Source organism: Saccopteryx leptura, chromosome X (assembly GCF_036850995.1).
Source record: "Saccopteryx leptura isolate mSacLep1 chromosome X, mSacLep1_pri_phased_curated, whole genome shotgun sequence".
Taxonomy (NCBI): domain Eukaryota; kingdom Metazoa; phylum Chordata; class Mammalia; order Chiroptera; family Emballonuridae; genus Saccopteryx; species Saccopteryx leptura.
Genome location: NC_089516.1, coordinates 31,602,230 through 31,621,672, shown reverse-complemented (window position 1 = coordinate 31,621,672; position 19,443 = coordinate 31,602,230). Strand labels below are relative to the sequence as shown.

General features: G+C 36.5%; 1 protein-coding gene across 1 annotated transcript in view; it reads right to left on the bottom strand.

Annotated features, from left to right (window-relative positions):
• The window catches only part of OTC (ornithine transcarbamylase), a 65,080-nt gene that overhangs the window by 32,696 nt on the left and 12,941 nt on the right, over positions 1 to 19,443 (bottom strand). The window contains exons 3-4 of the mRNA XM_066356562.1: positions 18,651 to 18,732; positions 12,927 to 13,014 (exon numbers count right to left, since the gene is read on the bottom strand). Of these exons, the coding sequence (XP_066212659.1) occupies positions 12,927 to 13,014; positions 18,651 to 18,732 (170 nt within the window). The remainder of the gene's footprint in view (positions 1 to 12,926; positions 13,015 to 18,650; positions 18,733 to 19,443) is intronic.

Genomic DNA, 19,443 nt, shown 5'->3' with positions numbered 1-19,443 from the left:
GAAAGAAAGGAAGAGAGAGAGAAAAAGAGAGTGAGAAGGAGTGGGAGGGAGGGAGGGAGAAGGGGAAAAGAAGAAAGAATAATGAGAGAGAGAGAGAGAGAGAGAGAGAGAGAGGGAGAGAAAGGAAGGGAGGGAGGGAGGGAGGGAGGGAGAGAGGGAGAGAGCCCAAACCATTAGAGGATAATCAATTCCATGTCTTTGGGCAGGACAAAATTAGTATAGATATGTAACTCCTGTTGTTGCCAGGAAGCAAAAGTGATTTTTACAATGGCAAGGGCAGTGCTATAAGGAAAAAAGTATCAACTTAAAGGAAATCCCATTGTCAAGATGTGATCATTTATAGTAACAAAAATTATTAAATGAAACTAGGTATGCTTGTAAAAGGTCATGATGCTCATAAGAAAAGAGTAACAATAAGAAAATGTAAAAATGCAATTCTAATATCAAAGAAGGATGATTATTACCATGAACATTTAAATTTATTTACTTAAAATAGGAAAGTGTTCATATATATATAACTGTATAAATATAGATATTTTATGGGGTTTTGCTAAATATATTTCTGTTCGTCAAATATAAATGTGTACCATTTCAATCTGTGTAAACCACAAAGAATAACATAACTCATAAACCAAATAGTCCTGGAAATAGTAGAAGCTACCATAGGTGGAGAGGCCCCATCCACATTTGCAGTCTTATATAAAGTGAAACAGAAGAGGAGTCCAGGAATTAACTAGCACCAGTTGTCATAAATAATTTCCAAGTAGAAAGGCAATACAGCCATTTATTCCAAAATAATAACTTAGTTAATTGTCCTGAAGAAGAGATCTAAATTTTCCAACTCACTTTCCTATCTCTCTGAGAATAAACCCTCTTGATAACTGAACTAAGTATAACACAATACCAATGAAAACAGCATGTATTTTTAAATATTTAAATTAGGCCAAGTTAATATATCATAAAAATATTACAATGTGTCATGTACTGCTAATAAATTAAAACTGATAAAAGTTAAAGAATAATTTATTTTGAAAACTCAGAATTTATATGCACAATGTGAATATGTATCGAATTGTAGACAGAATAATGTCCCTTTCCAAAGATGTCTATGTCCTAATCCCCAGAACCCATGAATATGTTACTTTACTTGGCAAAAGGAATTTTGCAGATGTGATTAAATTAATTATCTTGAGATAGAAAGATTATCCTTGGGTGGGCCCATTATAATTACAAGTGTCCTTATAAGAGAGAGGCAGCAGGTCAGAATAGAGAGAAGATACTATATAGTTATGCTGCAGGCTTTGAAGATAGAGCCAAAGGACGTAGGCAGCCTCTGGAGCTTGGAAAAGGCAAGGAATTAGATTCTTCACTGAAGCCTCCAGAAGCAACTCAGCCCTGTGGGCTCATTTTAGACCTCTGACCTCCAGAAGTGTAAAATAATAAATTTGTGTTGTTTCAAGTCCCTAACTGTGTGGTTATTTATTAAAGCAACAATAGAAAATCAATATAGAGTCCATGATAAAAAGTGAAAACTATGCGATAAAAATATATCCAGCCTCATGGCCAGCAGCTTGATTTTAAATCATCTTGAATTTATCCCCAAACCCAATCAAATTAAGTGGTCAGCAATCCACTTAACTTGCATTCCCAGCCTCTGAAAGTGATTTTCTTTTAAAAAATTTCAGTGTGGTAAAATTACATACATAAGTCATGAAAATGTATAAAAATAGTCTCGTGTAGAATTTCAGACAACCCAGCAGTGTATAGAAATTTAAATTCCAGAACCATGTAAGGGAAAGAATAAAAGTAGGGATACAAATGACAATATTAAATCTATGATGTTAACAGCATTATACCCAGTTTTTGTTGTTAAATATTAATCAGCTCTGCAATCAAACTGATATTTTATGTGGATCTTTTTTCTTTTTAAAATGTTTAGAACATTCAAGGAAATCTGAAATGCTAGGCTTGTGATTTAGTTAAATGTTAAGCATTTGATTATATTTGCAATCAGTATTTAAATGGCTGAGGATACTTGTTCCTTTAATATGTATTTGATTTATAGGTTGATAAGAAGTATGTGAATCTTTAAAGCAATCATTCTGAAACTTGAACACGCATCAAAATCACCAGGAGGTCTTGTTAGAACACAGCCAGTGGTGGTTCAGATTCAGCAGGGCTTGTTTGGGGCCCAAAAGAAATTTGCATTTCTAACAGGTGCTGCTTATGCTGTGGGTTTGGGGAGCACACTTTAAAATCCACTGAGAAATGTTTGCTATTTTATGTTTAAAGGAATGCTAAATGTTTGATAAATTAATAAGATTAACAGATTGGACAGTAAAAAAATGTGCAGAGTAGGGAATATTCCTGTAGATGCAAAAGCCCTTGGATATCAAAGAATCTATGGGCAACAGGACCAAGAGCAAAGCTTGTTATAAAATGCCACTGCAATCCTGCTTCACCCACTGAAGGTGAAGGTAAAGTGAAATCATTGTTCTATAGCTCTATGTGAATTTAAAACTCTTGTTTTAAACATTCTAACATCTGTGTTTATGTGCCAAATGAAAGGTTGTCAAGTTAAAAATACTCTCTGGCTCTGTAATGACTTTTCATTTGGTCTTTTTTCATTTTCATTAAATATGTAGAGTCCTGTTTGCCTTCCATTGGATTCCTGAAACTTTGCAGACAATCTTAGGTATCTGTTCACAATGGCACCAAAACATCTTTTGCAATATCCATACTACACAAATTTAAAGTTCTCACACATATCAATTTCTTATGGATAATTAAAAGACAGTATGGGGATTAAAAATAAGTGAAAATGTCTTAATTTTGCCTAAATGTTTAAAATGTGTTTGATTTTCCCCATATTGTCTCTTGCTGCTGTTTTAAAAAAGAGAAGATTGGCATAGGTCTATCTATATTTCTAAAATATTTTAGTAGTTTCTAACAAAAGGAATATTATTGGAATAACCAGGAAAAAATACTTTTGATAGTAATTGAAAATAAACTAGGGCTTCTTAGAGCAATGGCTAGTTCTTAAACTTGGTAAAGAAATATATAAGATGAGCTTGGAATATTTTGCCAAATCAACAAAGCAAAGACTAATAGTGTTATGTCAAAATGACCGAGTAGCCAACTTGAAGACAGAACACATTGACTAAATATGAACTGAAACTTTAAAATATGTTAAAATGCATGAATTTATAAAGACACTAAAAAAAGAACATTGAGAAGAGCCATAGCAAGACCACTTTCAACTCAATTTAAAAGTGAATTCTCAGTCAATTTACATAAACTCTTTTCAGAATAGTCAGGTATACTAAATATCTTCACTCAGGTTCAAGGACAATTTTGAAGGATGGTGTGGAGTTATGAAAAGGATGGTTGATCTCAGTAACCCATGAAGATCTTCCCAACCCTGAGTTTTTATTACCTTGTTTCCTTGAAAATAAGACATTGTCTTATATTAATTTTTGCTCCTAAAGATGTGCTGGGTCTTATTTTCAGGGGATGTCTTATTTTTCCATGAACAAGAATTCACATTTATTGTTGAACAAAAAATCAACATTTATTAATATACTATAGTCATGTCATCACAAACATCAGCATAACCAGCCATACTCTGAATTCCATCAAGAATTTCTTGTGACTATTTTCATGTATAATAATCTACCCTGTTTCCCTGAAAATAAGACAGTGTCTTATATTAATTTTTGTTCCTAAAGATGCACTAGGTCTTATTTTCAGGGGAGACCTTATATTTCTAAGCTTGAAAAAAGTTGCACTAGGTCTTATCTTTGGGGGATGTATTATTTTTAGGGGAACAGGGTATTCCCTGATATTTTGTCCTTTGATTTAAGATCAACACTCATTTAGGAATAATTAAAACACCCAGAAGGCCAAAACAAACAAAACAAAATAAAACAAAAATCACCATAAGCCAAGTCTTCCCCATGGACCCTATAAGGACTATTGCAGAGTCTCTTTTGTTGAGTGAACACATACTAAAAAGCAAACAAACAAAATCAATAGTATACTGGACCAGATTGTAAGAGCAAATGTGTATAGATGAAATGGATAATCACACAGAATCCTGATGCTTTTAGGGGAGTTGAGTTGTTCTTAAACTATCAGAACATAGTGCATATGTTTCAAAAGTCAAAAACAAACAGAAGCTATATTTTCATAGAGTCCTGCCATTCATTCTTCCTTTTGTTCCCATTCTGCCTTAAATAAGACTGTGTGCCCATTAAAATCCAGTTTGTGGCCCTGGCCAGTGTCTCAATGAACAGAGCATTAGCCCAGTGTATGGACGTCCAGGGTTTAATTCCTGGTCAGGGCACACAGGAGAAGCAATCATCCTCTTCTCCTCCCCACCCTATCTCCCTTTTCTTTCCCTCTTTCCCTCCTACAGCCAGTGGCTTAATTGGTTTGAGTGTGGCCCCAGTCACTTGGAATAGCTCCTTTGGAGCACATCAGCCTCAGGTGCTAAAAATAGCTTGGTACTGGAGCTTCAGCCCCTGGTGGGGTGGTGGGGGGATCCCGGTTGGGGCACAGGCAGTAGTCTGCCTCACTATCCCTTTCTCTCACTTAAAAAAATCATGTTTGTTACCAATATCTTCTATCAGTAGAATAGTTGACTAGCAAACAGTAGGATTAATTTTTGGCTTATATAATGATACCCTTGAGAACCCTGCAATCATTAAAAAATCTTTAAAAAGTATGTTTTAGAGTTTTATTTTTTATCAAAGCAGGCTAAGGCTCTAAAACATAGACTTTATTCCCAATATAAATTGGTAAAGTAAAAATCTTGCTGACTGAGTCTCCCTCTAGGGAGACTCAGTATAATATTCCAGACTCAGTATAATATTCCAGCACTCTGGTATCTCTACTCAGGTCATAATTTTAGTTATATCAATATAGGAATGATGAGAAAGCAAGATGAAGTCTTCAGCAAATCTAGTTGGGCACCTCTCCAATGGGCTGGTGTTGGAAGAATCTCAGGAATGTTGAATGAAATTGCCATATGCAATTTATTCATGGAGGCTTCTATAATAGCCAGATTACTTTGATTCAGTTGTTAGCTCCTAGCTTTGAGGACCTCAGAGATAAATAGGTAGAGCATAGTGACATTCAGGATAATCTCCTCAAAATGTGCTTTAGAAATTTTAGTTTTGTGTCAGTGTAAGCTGACTAGGAGACCACAGAGGTGGCCATAATTAAGTCAGAGTTTATCCTGAGATTGAGTTAGGCCATCACTTAATTCAAACAACATTGCTTGAATTTCTTCTGTGTGCCTGTCCTTTACAAGCACCTTCTCTTTGAGCCTTATATAACTCACTGATATAAGTATTTATATCTCCATTTTGTAGCTGAGAAATCCAAGACTCAGAAGTAAGTGGTCCAAACAACAGGGTCAATGTGATATGAGCTATGAATTAACCTGAAACTGAAGACTGACCCTGTTTGAAAGCCCCTGCCTTTTACACTATTGCAAACTGTCTCTAAACTATAAATCCATCATATTTAATGCTGAGAGATACTGGTTTTTTTTCTACCATTTACCCAAGGACATATAACTGCCATGCCTGCTAGCTTCTGTAAAGATTCATGAATATATCATATTTCCTATTAGATAACAATTATTAGTACCTAATTAGGTACGTATTTCCCATTAGATGGCAATATTTTAAAATATTTTACTGAGAATCCTAAGAAAGATTTCTTTCTTTGGCCTTAATATCACTGCTATAAATATCTTAAAAACAGTATTACAGCTTTTTAAAATATTTCTTTCAATATGATACTGGTTTACTATTTATCTTGAGGACTGTGACTCATCCACAGATCCTTCTATAGAATTTCCATTATTTGAGTTACCAGAATGACAATGATTTGAAACCCTTTTATGTTGTTTCAAGGACATGTTCATATGTGGTTTATAGTGATGTAATGGTGTACCCCAAATTTATGTCCACTGGGAAACTCAGAATGTGACCTTGTTTGGAAGTAGGATCTTTGCAGTTATCATTAGTGAAGATGAGGTCATACTGGAGTTGTGTGGGCCCTAAATCCAACTACTGATGTCCTGATTAGAGAAAAAGATACATAGAGACTTCAAAAGAATCCCAAATGAAGATGGAAGCAGACTTTGGAGTGATGCAACTACAAGCCAAGGAATGTCAAGGAGTGCTGGGAGCAACCAGAGCTCAGAACAAGCAAGGAAGGATTCTTCTCTGAAGTCTTCAGAGTAAGCATGTCCTTGCTGACACATTGAATTTAGACTTCCATCCTCCAGACTGTGAGAGAAGACATTTCTGTTGTTTTAAGTCACCAAATTTGTGGTAATTTGTAGCCCTAGGAAACTAATACAGTGGTTTATGCTGATTTTCCTCTCTACTAGTTTTTCATTGACAGAACACACTTTAGATGTAATTTACCATAAGTAAATTATATATTTAAGAAAAGTAATCAGAGTAGAACAATGGTGTTATATGGAGCTTTTTATACACATGGTTCTTGAAGTTGCATTATGAAGTATGGTATTAAAGTGAAAATGACTGAAGCTATAATGTACATTTCAATAGTGGACTCAGAGCATTAGGCATGAACAACTGTCATTATAGAAGAAACAGAAATCCTTGAAACTGGAATGAAAATGTCTCTCAACTGTTCCTAAGTTTCATTTGATTTTAAAGTTACGAAAAATCATAGATATGAGTCATGCTAAAGTGTCACTTCTGGTGTCACATCTAAAAGAACAAGCCCAGAGCAAGTAATAATAAAAAAAGAATATATAACTCTTAGTCACAGAAGAGCACAAGAGAATTGAAAACATCAACTAAAAATACCCTCGAATCTGAAGCAAATTTAACTGAATATATGCATATGTTTTGTGTCTTCTCATACAGCTCATATAGAGGGTGGAAAAGACTTGCTAAGAAACACTTCATAAGAGGGAAGTGAGTAATGGTTGATTCTATCTGATAGGAGGCTGGCCCCACACTTAACTGAGGACACAAATTAAATCTTAAGGCTCTCCTCTCATGGGTATAGGATACACTCCCTTACCAGTTGAGTATATCTGGGTAAAGGAAGTTAGAAAAATACAAGAAAGATGAGAGCCCTGTTGTGCAAAAAAAAAAAAAAAAATTGTTAATAAAGCAATCTTGTCATGCCTATTTCAAATGGTCTGCTTACAAGATTGGCCCTTGGCTAATCTCTGGGGAACTTGGACTTTGGGTGGGTTTCCAGCATTCCTAGAAATAACGAGGAGTCACTACCTAAACTGTATAAACACTATGGATTATGTTGAACACCTGCTTTCCTTTTGGGAGTCTACATTTGGGTTCATGGTAGGCAGAAATTGCCTATGTGACCAATCCCTAGTAAAAAAACTTAGGCACTGAGTAAAGACTCCCTGGCAAACAGCATTTCACAGGTGTTGCCATACCACACAGCTGGGGGAATTAAGAATGTCTTGTGTGTCTCCACTTAGAAAGGAGCCTTGGAAGTTTGTACCTGGTCTCCCCTGGACTTGGGCCCATGTGCTTTTTCTCTTTACTGACTTTACTTTGTATTTTCTTTTTATGTAATGAATCTTAGCCATGAGTATAACCACGTGCTGAGTCCTGTGAGTCTTGATATATCATGAACCTGGGGGTGATCTTGGGGAGCCCGACACACCAGCTTCTCCACAATATCAGTCTACAGCTTCATCTCAGTGCTCCTCCCTCTCCCAACTAGCACTTCAGATTACATGATACTTAACTTAGACTTAGCTAAGGAGAATTTTCCCACAATACTTTGAAGACTAAACAGCTTTTATTACTTTAATCAAGAATGAAAAGAGCAACATTCTATTTTAAATGAGTATTTAAGTTTTTTACTCCTGGGTCTGATTTTATTTTTCTTCCTTGGGCAGCTGAGACTGGACCAACTTGTAAGGGTATTTATCTGTGGATTAAAAATATATTTATTTGCAGACTTTAAAACATTGCTTTCTGTTCTTCTGTTCCTGGATACATCAAGCTTGCCTTAAACTTTTGCACCAGCAGTTCTTTCTGTCTGTGATGCTCTCCCCACAGCTTTGCAAATCTGGCTCTGTCTTTTCATTGAGTTCTCAACTGTCACCTCCTTAGAGAGGCCTTTCCTGATCACCAGTCAAAAGTAATCCTCGCCCCAACCATAGATCACCCTGCTTTATCTTCATCATAGCACTTATTTCAGCCTGTAGTCTATTCATGCTTTATTTATTTGTTTGGTGAAAGCCTCCCTTCTCTAGAATCTAATTTCCAAGGCTTTTGTTTGATTTGATCAGCATTTTAATTTCAGTGCTGAAACAATGACTGGAAAGAAAAAAAGATATTTAATAAATATTTTGAATAAATAATTAAATTATTTGACTAAATAAGAGAAACACTTTGGAAATTTCATTTAATGGCTTTCAGTAGACTACTATCCTGATTTTGCCTTTTTTTTTCTTTTTTTTCTTTTTCTGTTGTCACATTCATTGTATTCTTCCCCGGGTTCCTCTTTTACCAGTGGGTAGTCACTTTTCTTTATTCCACCAGGAGGCCTCCCAAACAGCCAGACAGGCAGATGGAGAAGCAACACCATCAGTCATTGTCAGGTGTGCACTTCTCTTTTGAGATAAAAGGGCCAGCGCTGTTATTTAAACACCATCCAATCCCTTTGCATCTTACAAAATTTAACTTCAACAAAAAACAAGGAGGCAATTTCTATAATTTGCACAGTACATACTGAAAGAGCAGATGTCATTAAGATTCACTTCTTTCCTTCTGTTCAATTGCTTTTATGAAAGACAGTGGGTTTTCCATGTCTTCTTCAATTTAGAATTATTGAATCTCTGAATCTCAGCCATATCTTGTTTGTCAGATATTTTGGCAAATTAAGTAGTAATGCGGTACACAAAAGAAAGTCGGGTTTCCACAGTGACTACTCTACCACCCTTTCTGACATTCCCATCTCCCATTGCAGCCTCATCTGCTATTGCACTAGCCTTACTCTCCTTGTACCCTGATGATTTCCTCCTGAACCTTAATAACTGCACCTGTCCTCAAGATTCAGCCTTCTGCAATTCTCCCACAGTGAGACTGGAGCTCATTTTCTACTACTGAGCTTACACTTGAATTTCTCCAGCCTTCAACCTCACCCAAAGTCTTTATCTTCAATGGCTTGTGGCCATTTATTTGTATTTGGAGGTTCAACCTTTAATGAAATACGTCCAGCACTTAATTTTTCACCTTCTCCCCAAAGCAAAACTCCTTTTATTTTCTTTCTTTTAATATATACATACATATTTTAATAATAACTAATCTGAAATAATTTCGTCTCCATTATCAAAGTACCCTTCATAACCAGTTATCATGAAACCATATAAATAGCTTATTATCTGTCTCTTCTTTCCCTTTCCCTTCACTAATTCACTAGCATAGACTGACAACACAAAAGCCCAAAATTACAATACAGCCTCCCAATTCAGAGTGTCTCAAAGTGTGGTCCAGCCATCCTTGCAGCAGAATCATTTGAGGAGCTTGTTAAACTATAGATACCCAGACATCATCTGAACCCTAACCTTCAGAATTAGAAATTATCTCTCTAGCACCTATCTCTACCTCAGTCCAAATTACTCCACAACTGTCTACACATGGTTTACATTGGGGCACACCTCTGTTGAAAGACTACCCCTTTGTATCTAAGATATCTGCATGCATGTGGGAGTATAAAGTTAGCCTTAAGGATCAGAACTCCCTCACATTTTAGAAAAGGAAATTCAGATCCAGAGAAATTTTCACCTATGGAGCTTACAGAGTAGGTAAGTGGCAAAGCTTGGACTATATCTCATGTCTTGTGATTTTCAAGCCATGCAGAAAAGAGTTAACAAAGCAGGCCTGACCCTGCTTGTAAGATGCCCCGGGATGGCATCTGGAGACTTTGAATTGGACAGGGTTTCCACCATTCCCAAGACTGGTAAGAATGGCTCAATGTGTTTAAAATGTTTTTACAAACAATATGGTTTAAAGTCAGAGGTGGATTTAACAGCAGGCACATTGGGTGAGCACCCTGGGCCCTGACTTCTGAAGAGCCCTGCAAAACTCCAACTTTACACTTTATTCTAATGTAAAGGGCCCAATATTTTCTTCTGCCCAGGGCCTCAACAGATCTTAATCCATCTCTGTTTAAAGTAAGTACCTGCTTTCCTTCTGGGAGTCTAACTGGGATTTGGGTACATGGCCCTTTCATGGGATGTTTAGAAGAGTTAGTAGGAGTAGTCAAAACAGCACAGTCTTAGCGTGATATAAATGCTGACTTAATTACTAAGGCTGAGTCCTGGTTTCATTGTCTATAAAATTGGGCCAACAGTATTCACTTTGTAAAGTTTTTACAAAGATTTAAAAATAATAGTACAAGGGTTCTATAGTATACATCCTTTAAGGAGGAGCTATTACTTTCATTCAGAGTGTTTTTGAATAAGAAGGACTGATCAGAAGGGATTCTATTAATTAAATTTTTGTATACATATTCATGTAGCAATGGACCTAATTATTTATGTGGACTAAAAGTTCCCAATTATGTTGAAATTTATAAGCAGATTGTTTATGTCATATCTATGTAGAGCTCCTCTAAGGGCTTGCAGGAGGATTTGTGTGGAGAGCAAGCACTAAAAGAACATGTTTATACTTCATCCACAGCTTTCAACTCATGCTTAGCAACTTGTCTTGCTTTGGGGTCCTGCCCATTCCACTGATTTCTGGGCCCTGACGTCTTTCTGGCTGCCAATCTGTACCCCTTAACTATTTATTGGATGCTCAGCTCTTCATCCAACTGTATGCTTTTCCAACCATTAGTTCACACATGACACATTCACCATCATTCATTTGGTTCTATATACAAGTTCCCCACTGAAACTCTATTCTGGATGTTTCCCTGACTTCATCTCTTGACCGACCAGCTTTGTAATATTTGCTCTTGAATAAAGTATACTTTATTTTTGTAAAAGGAGAATTATTATGCAAATATAATCCCAGTCAGTGGCATCATTTTTGGAAGAAAAACTCATTTTTGTTTATTTATTCTTTTTGGTGAACACTTCTTAGTATTAACGTTGGCTTATCTGAAATAATGTAACAAAAAGATTTAAAGTTGACTTATTTCAAATCTCTTCAGCAATTCAAATGAAGTGGTTTCCTTAGTGTATACTAGTGTAACTGCCATAAAAAAAAAGCAGGCACTGACTGCAAGGAGTGGCTTTATGGTACACCGTTTTCAGAAAAAAAACATCCTTAGTCTTCTATATCAAGGGTAAAATATCTAAACAAAGACATTTGCTCTATTTCTCAACCAGACATGATATACTGGTAAGAGTATTGCACGAGAATCAAGGGACCTATGTTTCAATCTATAGTATAATTGCTATGAGCCTTTTTCCACCTTTACTTTCATCTGGGTAATGGTGAGCTACTCGAACTCTAAGAACACCAAATCACTGATTCAAAAGAAGATATGCACCCCCTTGTTTATTGCAGCATTGTTCACAAAGCCAAGATCTGGAAACAGCCCAAGTGTCCATCAGTGGATGAGTGGATGAATAAGCTGTGGTACATATACACAATGAAATACTACATGGCCTATGAAAAAGAAAAAAATATTACCTTTTGAGATGGCATGGATGGACCTGGAGATTATTATGCTAAGTGAAATAAGCCAGGCATAGAAAGACAAATATTATATGATCTCACCTATATGTGGAATCTAATGAACATAGTGAACTGAGGAATGGAATAGAGGCAGAGGCAGGGTCACATGGAGCAGAAGGATAGCTGTCAGAGGAAGGGGGATGAGAGGATGGGATCAGAGAAGGTGAAGAGATTAGTGAAATTATATATACACAACACATAGATACAGATAACAGGACAGCATATCCCAGAGGGAAGAGGGGAGGGAGTTAGGGGAAGGGGGGCAAAGGGGTGTAATGGGGGACATGGGGGGGAGGGGTGATGGTGTTATATTGAGTAGGATACTTGAATCCATGTTAACACAATAAATTAAAATTAATAAAAATTAAAAAAGAAGAAAACATTTTCATGATCCTATTCTCTCTCTTTTCTATGTGCCACTAGGACTTTGACCTCCAGGATAATCTTGGAAGTCATGAAATAAAAATGGCAGAGTCTGAAAAAAAAAGAATGTGAGTGGAAGTGATTGTGCCACTTCCTTCTAAGGTGGCTTTGAAGCAAACATCCCACCTCCATGTTCTTTTCCCCTAGCTCCTCCCTGGATGTTGACACCCAGGGTAACCTTAGAGGCCACATGTTGAAGATTGTAGAGCCCCTTTCAATGTGTGTCAGTGGCCACATATATAATCAGCCCTTCCCCTCTTACCAGTTAGAAACACCTGCACTATTATGTTAAGCCATTAACATTTTGAGATTTTGTGTTATAGTAGTGAGTATGTCCCTAATGAAGTTGTTTCACCTCTTTATTCCAACCTCTTTGGGTTGTTATAGGGATTAAATGAATTAGAACAATGCTGACACATAATAAATGCTCAATAAATGTTAGCTAGTCATATTTTAGCATTGAATATGTAAGTTTCCATGGACCTCCATTTCTTCAATTATAAATTGTATGAGTCATGCTTGATTATTCCTAATTTCCCATAAATTTGCAATTTTATAATCAATCTACTAAGAAAAAAAATTATCTTAACCCACAGAAAGTGGCCAGATGATGAGGTAGAAGCATTCAGAACATCAAGTAAAGAGAGAAAAAAGGAAAAGAGACAACGGTACAGAGTACACCGAAGGAGAAAAGTATTATTAAAAGAAAAAGTATATTTTATTTTTCAAATGTATTCATCAATTATGAAATAAGCCTTGAAAAGAAGAATATTTACAAACCGAGCTGTGTCTGTGAGACTTTCATTCACACCCAAGTGGATATCTTGTGTGGTAAGAAAACAAGGGTGTCCTCCCAGAAGTGCAAAGCCTGCCATAAAAGAAAGAGACAAAAAAATGCCAAAGAAACACAATTATTAAGGACTGTCATCAACTCAATTTAAAGTCAAAATCTTTTTTTATAAATTACTTCTTTTTTTAAGATTTTATTTATTCATTTTAGAAAGGAGGGAGAGAGAGAAAAAGAGAGAAGGGGGGAAGAGCAGGAAGTATCAACTCCCATATGTGCCTTGACCAGGCAAACCCAGGACTTCAAACCAGCTATCTCAGCATTCCAGGTAGACATTTTATCCACTCTGCCACCGTAAGTCAGGCCTTAAAGTCAAAATCTTTAAAACTCTCCAACCTCTCTAATAGGAAATTCCCAGGCAAAGCAAAATGAAGAACTGAGGGAATTTTCTGTATAATATGCACTGAACTATCCTTTGTGTGTGTGCCCATTTCTTCACCCTCTTGTGCAAAACCTGGCAATAATGGGACATTGTCCCCTTTTGGATGCTATGCCTGATTTTGATTCTTTAAAATATAAAATGATGTCTATCCAGGAAAACAGAAAATTACTCTAGTATGGGATATTATGGATTACAATGGAATAGTATTCAATAATAAAAAGGAATGAACTACAAATACAGACAACATGGATGAATTTCACAAATGTTATACTAAATGGAAGAAACTAGACACAAAGAATGGATACTGTACAATTTCATGTATATGAAGTTCTGGAACAGGCAAAACTAATATACAGTGTGTCCGTAAAGTCATGGTACACTTTTGACCGGTCACAGGAAAGCAACGAAAGACGACAGAAATGTGAAATCTGCACCAAATAAAAGGAAAATCCTCCCAGTTTCTGTAGGATGACGTGGCAGCATGTGCACATGCACAGATGATGACATAACACTGTGTATACAGCGGAGCAGCCCACGGTCATGCCAGTCGAGATGTGGACGGTACAGAGGAAAGTTCAGTGTGTTCTGTGGCTCGCTAAATTCGAATCCATGACCAAAGTGCAATGTGAATATCGGCGCGTTTATAACGAAGCACCACCACATAGGAATAACATTACTCAGTGGGGTGGGATAAGCAGTTGAAGGAAACCGGCAGTTTGGTGGAGAAACCCCGTTCTGGTAGGCCATCAGTCAGTGACGAGTCTGTAGAGGCTATACGGAGCCCTAAAAAATCTGTGCATGAGCCCACATCGAACTGCACTGAATAGGTATGAAACTGGCAGAGTTTTCCTTTTATTTGGTGCAGATTTCACATTTCTATCGTCTTTTGTTGCTTTCCTGAGACCAGTCAAAAGTGCACCATGACTTTATGGACACACTGTAGAATGGCAGTAGTTAAAATGTTAGTTGCTGCTGAAGAGTGTGATTGCTTGGGAAGGAGCACTGGTGAGCTTTCTGGGGTAATGGGAATGTTTTATATATACCTTGATAGAGTTTGTAGGCTACATGGGTCTATGTATTCTTCAACACTGATTGAACTGTATATGGGGAACCAGTCCCTGATCAAACTTTCAGTGAGATATACAGGACACATAGTGGAACTGGATTTAGTCTTCTTCATCCAAAGAAGTCTGCTTTTATTTGTTTATGCTTTCCCATCGGATATTTTTGAACAAATGGTTTCTTTGGTTAATATCTTACTTTCTGTCTGAAAAAATAAGAATATATCTTATTTTTCTCTTTCTTTTCCTTACAGACCACTGGAAGCTTTGGAAGAAGGGGTTTAAAGGAATTCATGCACTAGAAATCCAAGGGCTCTGAAGGCTTTTGTTGGTAGAACTAAGGCAGTCATTAACCTCGCTGTTCTTCACTTTCCTACTTGCAAAATAGTATCACAACTTTTATACTGTCACCTGTGTAAAGGTGATGAATTTGAAACAGATTGAAAAACACCAGCTTCTATTTCACCTTGAAAGTCAAATATCAATGTTAAATAACGAAAAGAGTCATCTCTTAGGATGTGTATTTTTCTATCAGCTGCTGCATTTACTGAAATGAATAAATGTATCTGTTTATCTGCCCAACTAACTTGTAATAAAAGAATATAATTATCAGCAAACACACAGGAGAATCACACAGTTTTCCAGGCAGGCATACACAAAGAGTGAGTGAAAAATAAATAATCTACAACTACACACAGTGACATTGATACATCTCACAAACCTAATGCTGAGCAAAATAAGCCAGGCACCAAAGAGCATATGCTGAATGATTCCATTAATATAATGTTTGAAAACAGGCAAAACTAATCTGGGATGTTCAAAGCCAGGATCAGAGTAACCCTAGGGTGGGAGGAGTAACAACTGGAAGGAGATACAAGGGAGGGCTGCTGATTGCTATTAATATCCTCTTTCTCTGTCTGGGTATTAGTTACAAGGATGTGTTCACTATAAGAATTCACTGAACTATATGCTTAAAGATTTATGTATTTTCTATAGATGTGTTATACTTTAATAAAATATTATATGAACAATTAATATGGCTTAAGTTGGATGGAAATTTTTATTCTCTCCTCAGGGATAAATAGAAACATGACTATATCTCTGCAATTCAGGCTTGGGATGCAATCCTCAAGGACTGTCCTGTGAGGATCACCTCATCCCAGAGACTGGCACAAATCCAGGAATTAGTAGGCAGTTTTAATTACATCCCATTTTCATTCTAAGTACCAAGGTAAAAGGTTTTGATGAAAAATTGTGCCAAGGGACAACTATTAAGATGCACATATACACAACAGAAAAGCTTTATTTTCCATGTTCTTTGTCCATGTTCTTGGTTGAGGCTTACTGTTTCTGTAAGCACTTAAAGCAGCTACTTATTCTGACTCTCCTACTGTTGAGTTTGGCAGAATGTCATATGCAATTAGAGCCAAGGGTATTTATTGAGGATAATGATGAATAATACTCTGTGAACCATAATTTTTTATGGTCTTATGTTCCTTTTCTTATGTATTTGTTGTTATAGTTTGCAATTTTGTGCAAGTTTCAGAGCTCTTCTTTATAGAAAGCCATCATTGAAAAAATGTTTAGCGCCACCTATAGAAACAATTTTACTGAAATAAAACTACTGTTATTTGTCTATATTAAATTAGATACTTACAAAATACCTTTAATAATAGCTTCCAGTTCTAGATCTGCCATTAGCTCTGTGTCTGTAGACTATTTGCTGAACCTGCTTTCCTTAATGGTCTCTCCTTACAGAGTCATCATCAGGACTGAGTGAGATAATCCATGTAATTAATGTAGAGTACTTGGTACAGGGTCTACACCCAAAGGTTTATTAAATATCCATTCTTGGTTTAACTAATAGTTTAACAAACACATTATATGTGAATAGTAAAGCTGGTCATTTATTCAGGGATATTTGATACCAAAAATAACATTTGAACAGAGAAAAGTAGTAGAAAACACCACCAACTAAGAAGAATTAGCTTTAAAAAAACTCAAAGTTGCACATTTCTATGTATTAATTATTTTAATAATTTAAAAAGAGAACAGTTCTCATACTAATAATAAAAAATGATAAAATAAAATTCTGTCCAAGTCATGGACAACCAGTGTTGAAGGGAAGCAGAATTTGAGAATTACTAACTGGTTTATGAAGTAGTCATTTTTCTCTTTACTATATAAGAGATGTTCACATGGTCTCTTAAAGGAGCCAGCTTTAAAGAACAAAATGTTCTCATCTGTTTTTTTCTATGACTTTAAAGATTAGGTGACACCTTATATGTCTCCCCTCTTCTTCCTTCCTTCTTTCAAGGGACAATGGGAGTATATTAATAAGAAAATAACAGTGAACTTGGCACCTAAATCGTGATGCTATTTATATTAACTGAGCGAACTTAGGAAGTCAGTTAATCCATCTGAACTTCATTTTGTTATGTATTTGATAACTTATTAATTACTGATGATTACAAAGCAAGAATGGTACAAAGTTGATGTTCATTTCTAAGCTTTAGAGAGCTCTGATGCTTGCAAGTGGGATAAGATATTTGAAAAACAAACCAATGTGTTTTTTGTTTGTGGTACTTCCTCCTCAATCCTATCCATTTGTACATTTGGGCATTCATTATTGTTGATTCAAGGGAGGTATGATAGAACAGAAAAGCAGAGATAAAGAAAAGAGGAAATGTGTGGCTTGTAAGTTTAAAAATAGACTTTTTGAAATTTAGTACAAAGATAATTGCTTTGAGAAAAAAATAAATTTTTGTTTCAACAGCCTAGGATTCCAGCAACAAACAATAGATTTGAAAGAATACATGGATAATCTGAATGAGTTTTTCCTCTTACTTTATCACTAGGCCCCCAATACTGGGAACTGGAAAGAAAAGAAGAGCGAGAGAGAAGCAATAGCAAAAAATTGATGGACCTTTGACATTATAAGCTCTTGTTTGTCCCTCAGGTCAAGTACTTCAGGTTGGAGAGCATGATGGAAATTTTAAAAGATTTTGGAGAACCCCAGAGCTGAGAACACCTGTGTCATGCTTTTAAGACAGAGCTCTAGCCTGACCAGGCGGTGGCGCAGTGGATAGAGCATCGGACTGGGATGCAGAGGACCCAGGTTCGAGACCCTGAGGTTGCCAGCTTGAGCGTGGGCTCATCTGGTTTGAGCAAAAAAGCCCACCAGCTTGAACCCAAGGTTGCTGGCTCCAGCAAGGGGCTACTCGGTCTGCTGAAAGCCCGCAGTCAAGGCACATATGAGAAAGCAATCAATGAACAATTAAGGTGTTGCAACGCAAAATGAAAAACTAATGATTGATGCTTCTCATCTCTCTCTGTTCCTGTCTGTCTGTCCCTGTCTATCCCTCTCATTGACTCACTCTCTGACTCTGTAAAAAAATTAAAAAAAAAGACAGAGCTCTAGGAGACCACAAATGTTATAGAACTCCCTGGCACCCAGCATGAGGAAGAAATAATAGCATAGAGAGAGCTTTGTGTGGCATGTGCCCAGTGTGGCGTGGAGAGCTGCCAAGAGGTTGACAGAGCCAAACTAAGATATATTTTAGGTATTTTGATCATAGTGAAGCAAAATCTACAGTGAATGGGAGACAGCCAAGTTTCAATGGGGATACAAAAGTCCCAGCAGACTTCAGGGTGGACCTTTGATGATGATGTCTTGATGACTAGTCACCAGATACCCATAGCCCTAAATGTCTTTACATTCATATAGTCTCTGGGACTTAACAATGACAATGATGTAAGGGATATGAGACCCTAAATTGATAAAGCAAACCCTGAAATTACTGAGGATTGACTAATATTACAGAGATTAGGTTTTTACCATCTAGCAAAATTGGTACAAATATAAAAATGTTCTTCACATGTTAAAAAAAATACACATTTCTCGACCACATGAGTTTGAGGCATGAGAATTTGTGCCCATTTACATTTTGTACTTAACATGAAGTGCTATTTGGGACTTCTACCCAAGTCCTCATTGAATTCCTACAGATGAAGCTAATTTTTCTGCTTGCAGCTTCTATGAGAATTGGAAAGGGCATTTAGAGGATTGCACTGCTGCTTCCAGAGACAGTATTTCCCCTTTGTGGTTGCAAAAGAGAAAGACAGATTCTGCCCCCTAAACTGGGCTACTCCTCCTAGGTCCTCACCCTCCAGCCCCCTTTACAACACAAGAGTAAGTTTATCATTGGACTCACCTGTTTCTGTAGACAGTCTTGTTCGAGTACTTCTTTTTTCAAAAATCATGCCTAAAGACTTTCCTTGCAATAAAGGCAAATACTGAAAATCATGGACAAGAATACAATTAAGATAAAAACTATATATTTATATCTAATACCAAAAATTATGTTTTAAGTCATATTCTTTACATTATCAAAAATATAGAATAATCACTGCTTCCAACTAAATATTTTTAAATGTTACTTAAAAAGTGAATTTAAAGTGTTTTTCTTTTAATTTTCTATAAAAATGGGGGAAGGGAACAGGAACTCCCACAAATTATTGACACATAATTAGAAAGTATTATTAGTTGCTTTGGGTTCAATCTACACACTTATTTCGAAGTATATTAATATTTACTCTGGAACCATCTTCTTACTTAAATACATGGAAATCTGCATCAGTATTCAATGACCTTGAAACTGCATGGTTCAGAAATATTTTCTCAGCTAGAAACATGCTACCCTGTCCCAACATGAGGCACTAAGACCCCTAAAGATGAAGCCTCAGAATGTCAGCTACACTTCATCATGCATCCTTGTGGGAGTGCAAAGGCTTTGTTTCTGAAAGTCGTGTGGAGACAATCTAGAGAGTTCAGGGTGAGGTGGGGCTCTTCCTCCTTTTATAGATATACTTTCTCAATAGGATGAACCCTGGAACAAATAAATTCCTGCCAGCTAAACAATCTCTCACACAATGTAGAGGACAAAGGACTGGGATATTGGGGAGACCTTTCCTCCTTATGTCAGATCTTCTATGGGAATATTATTC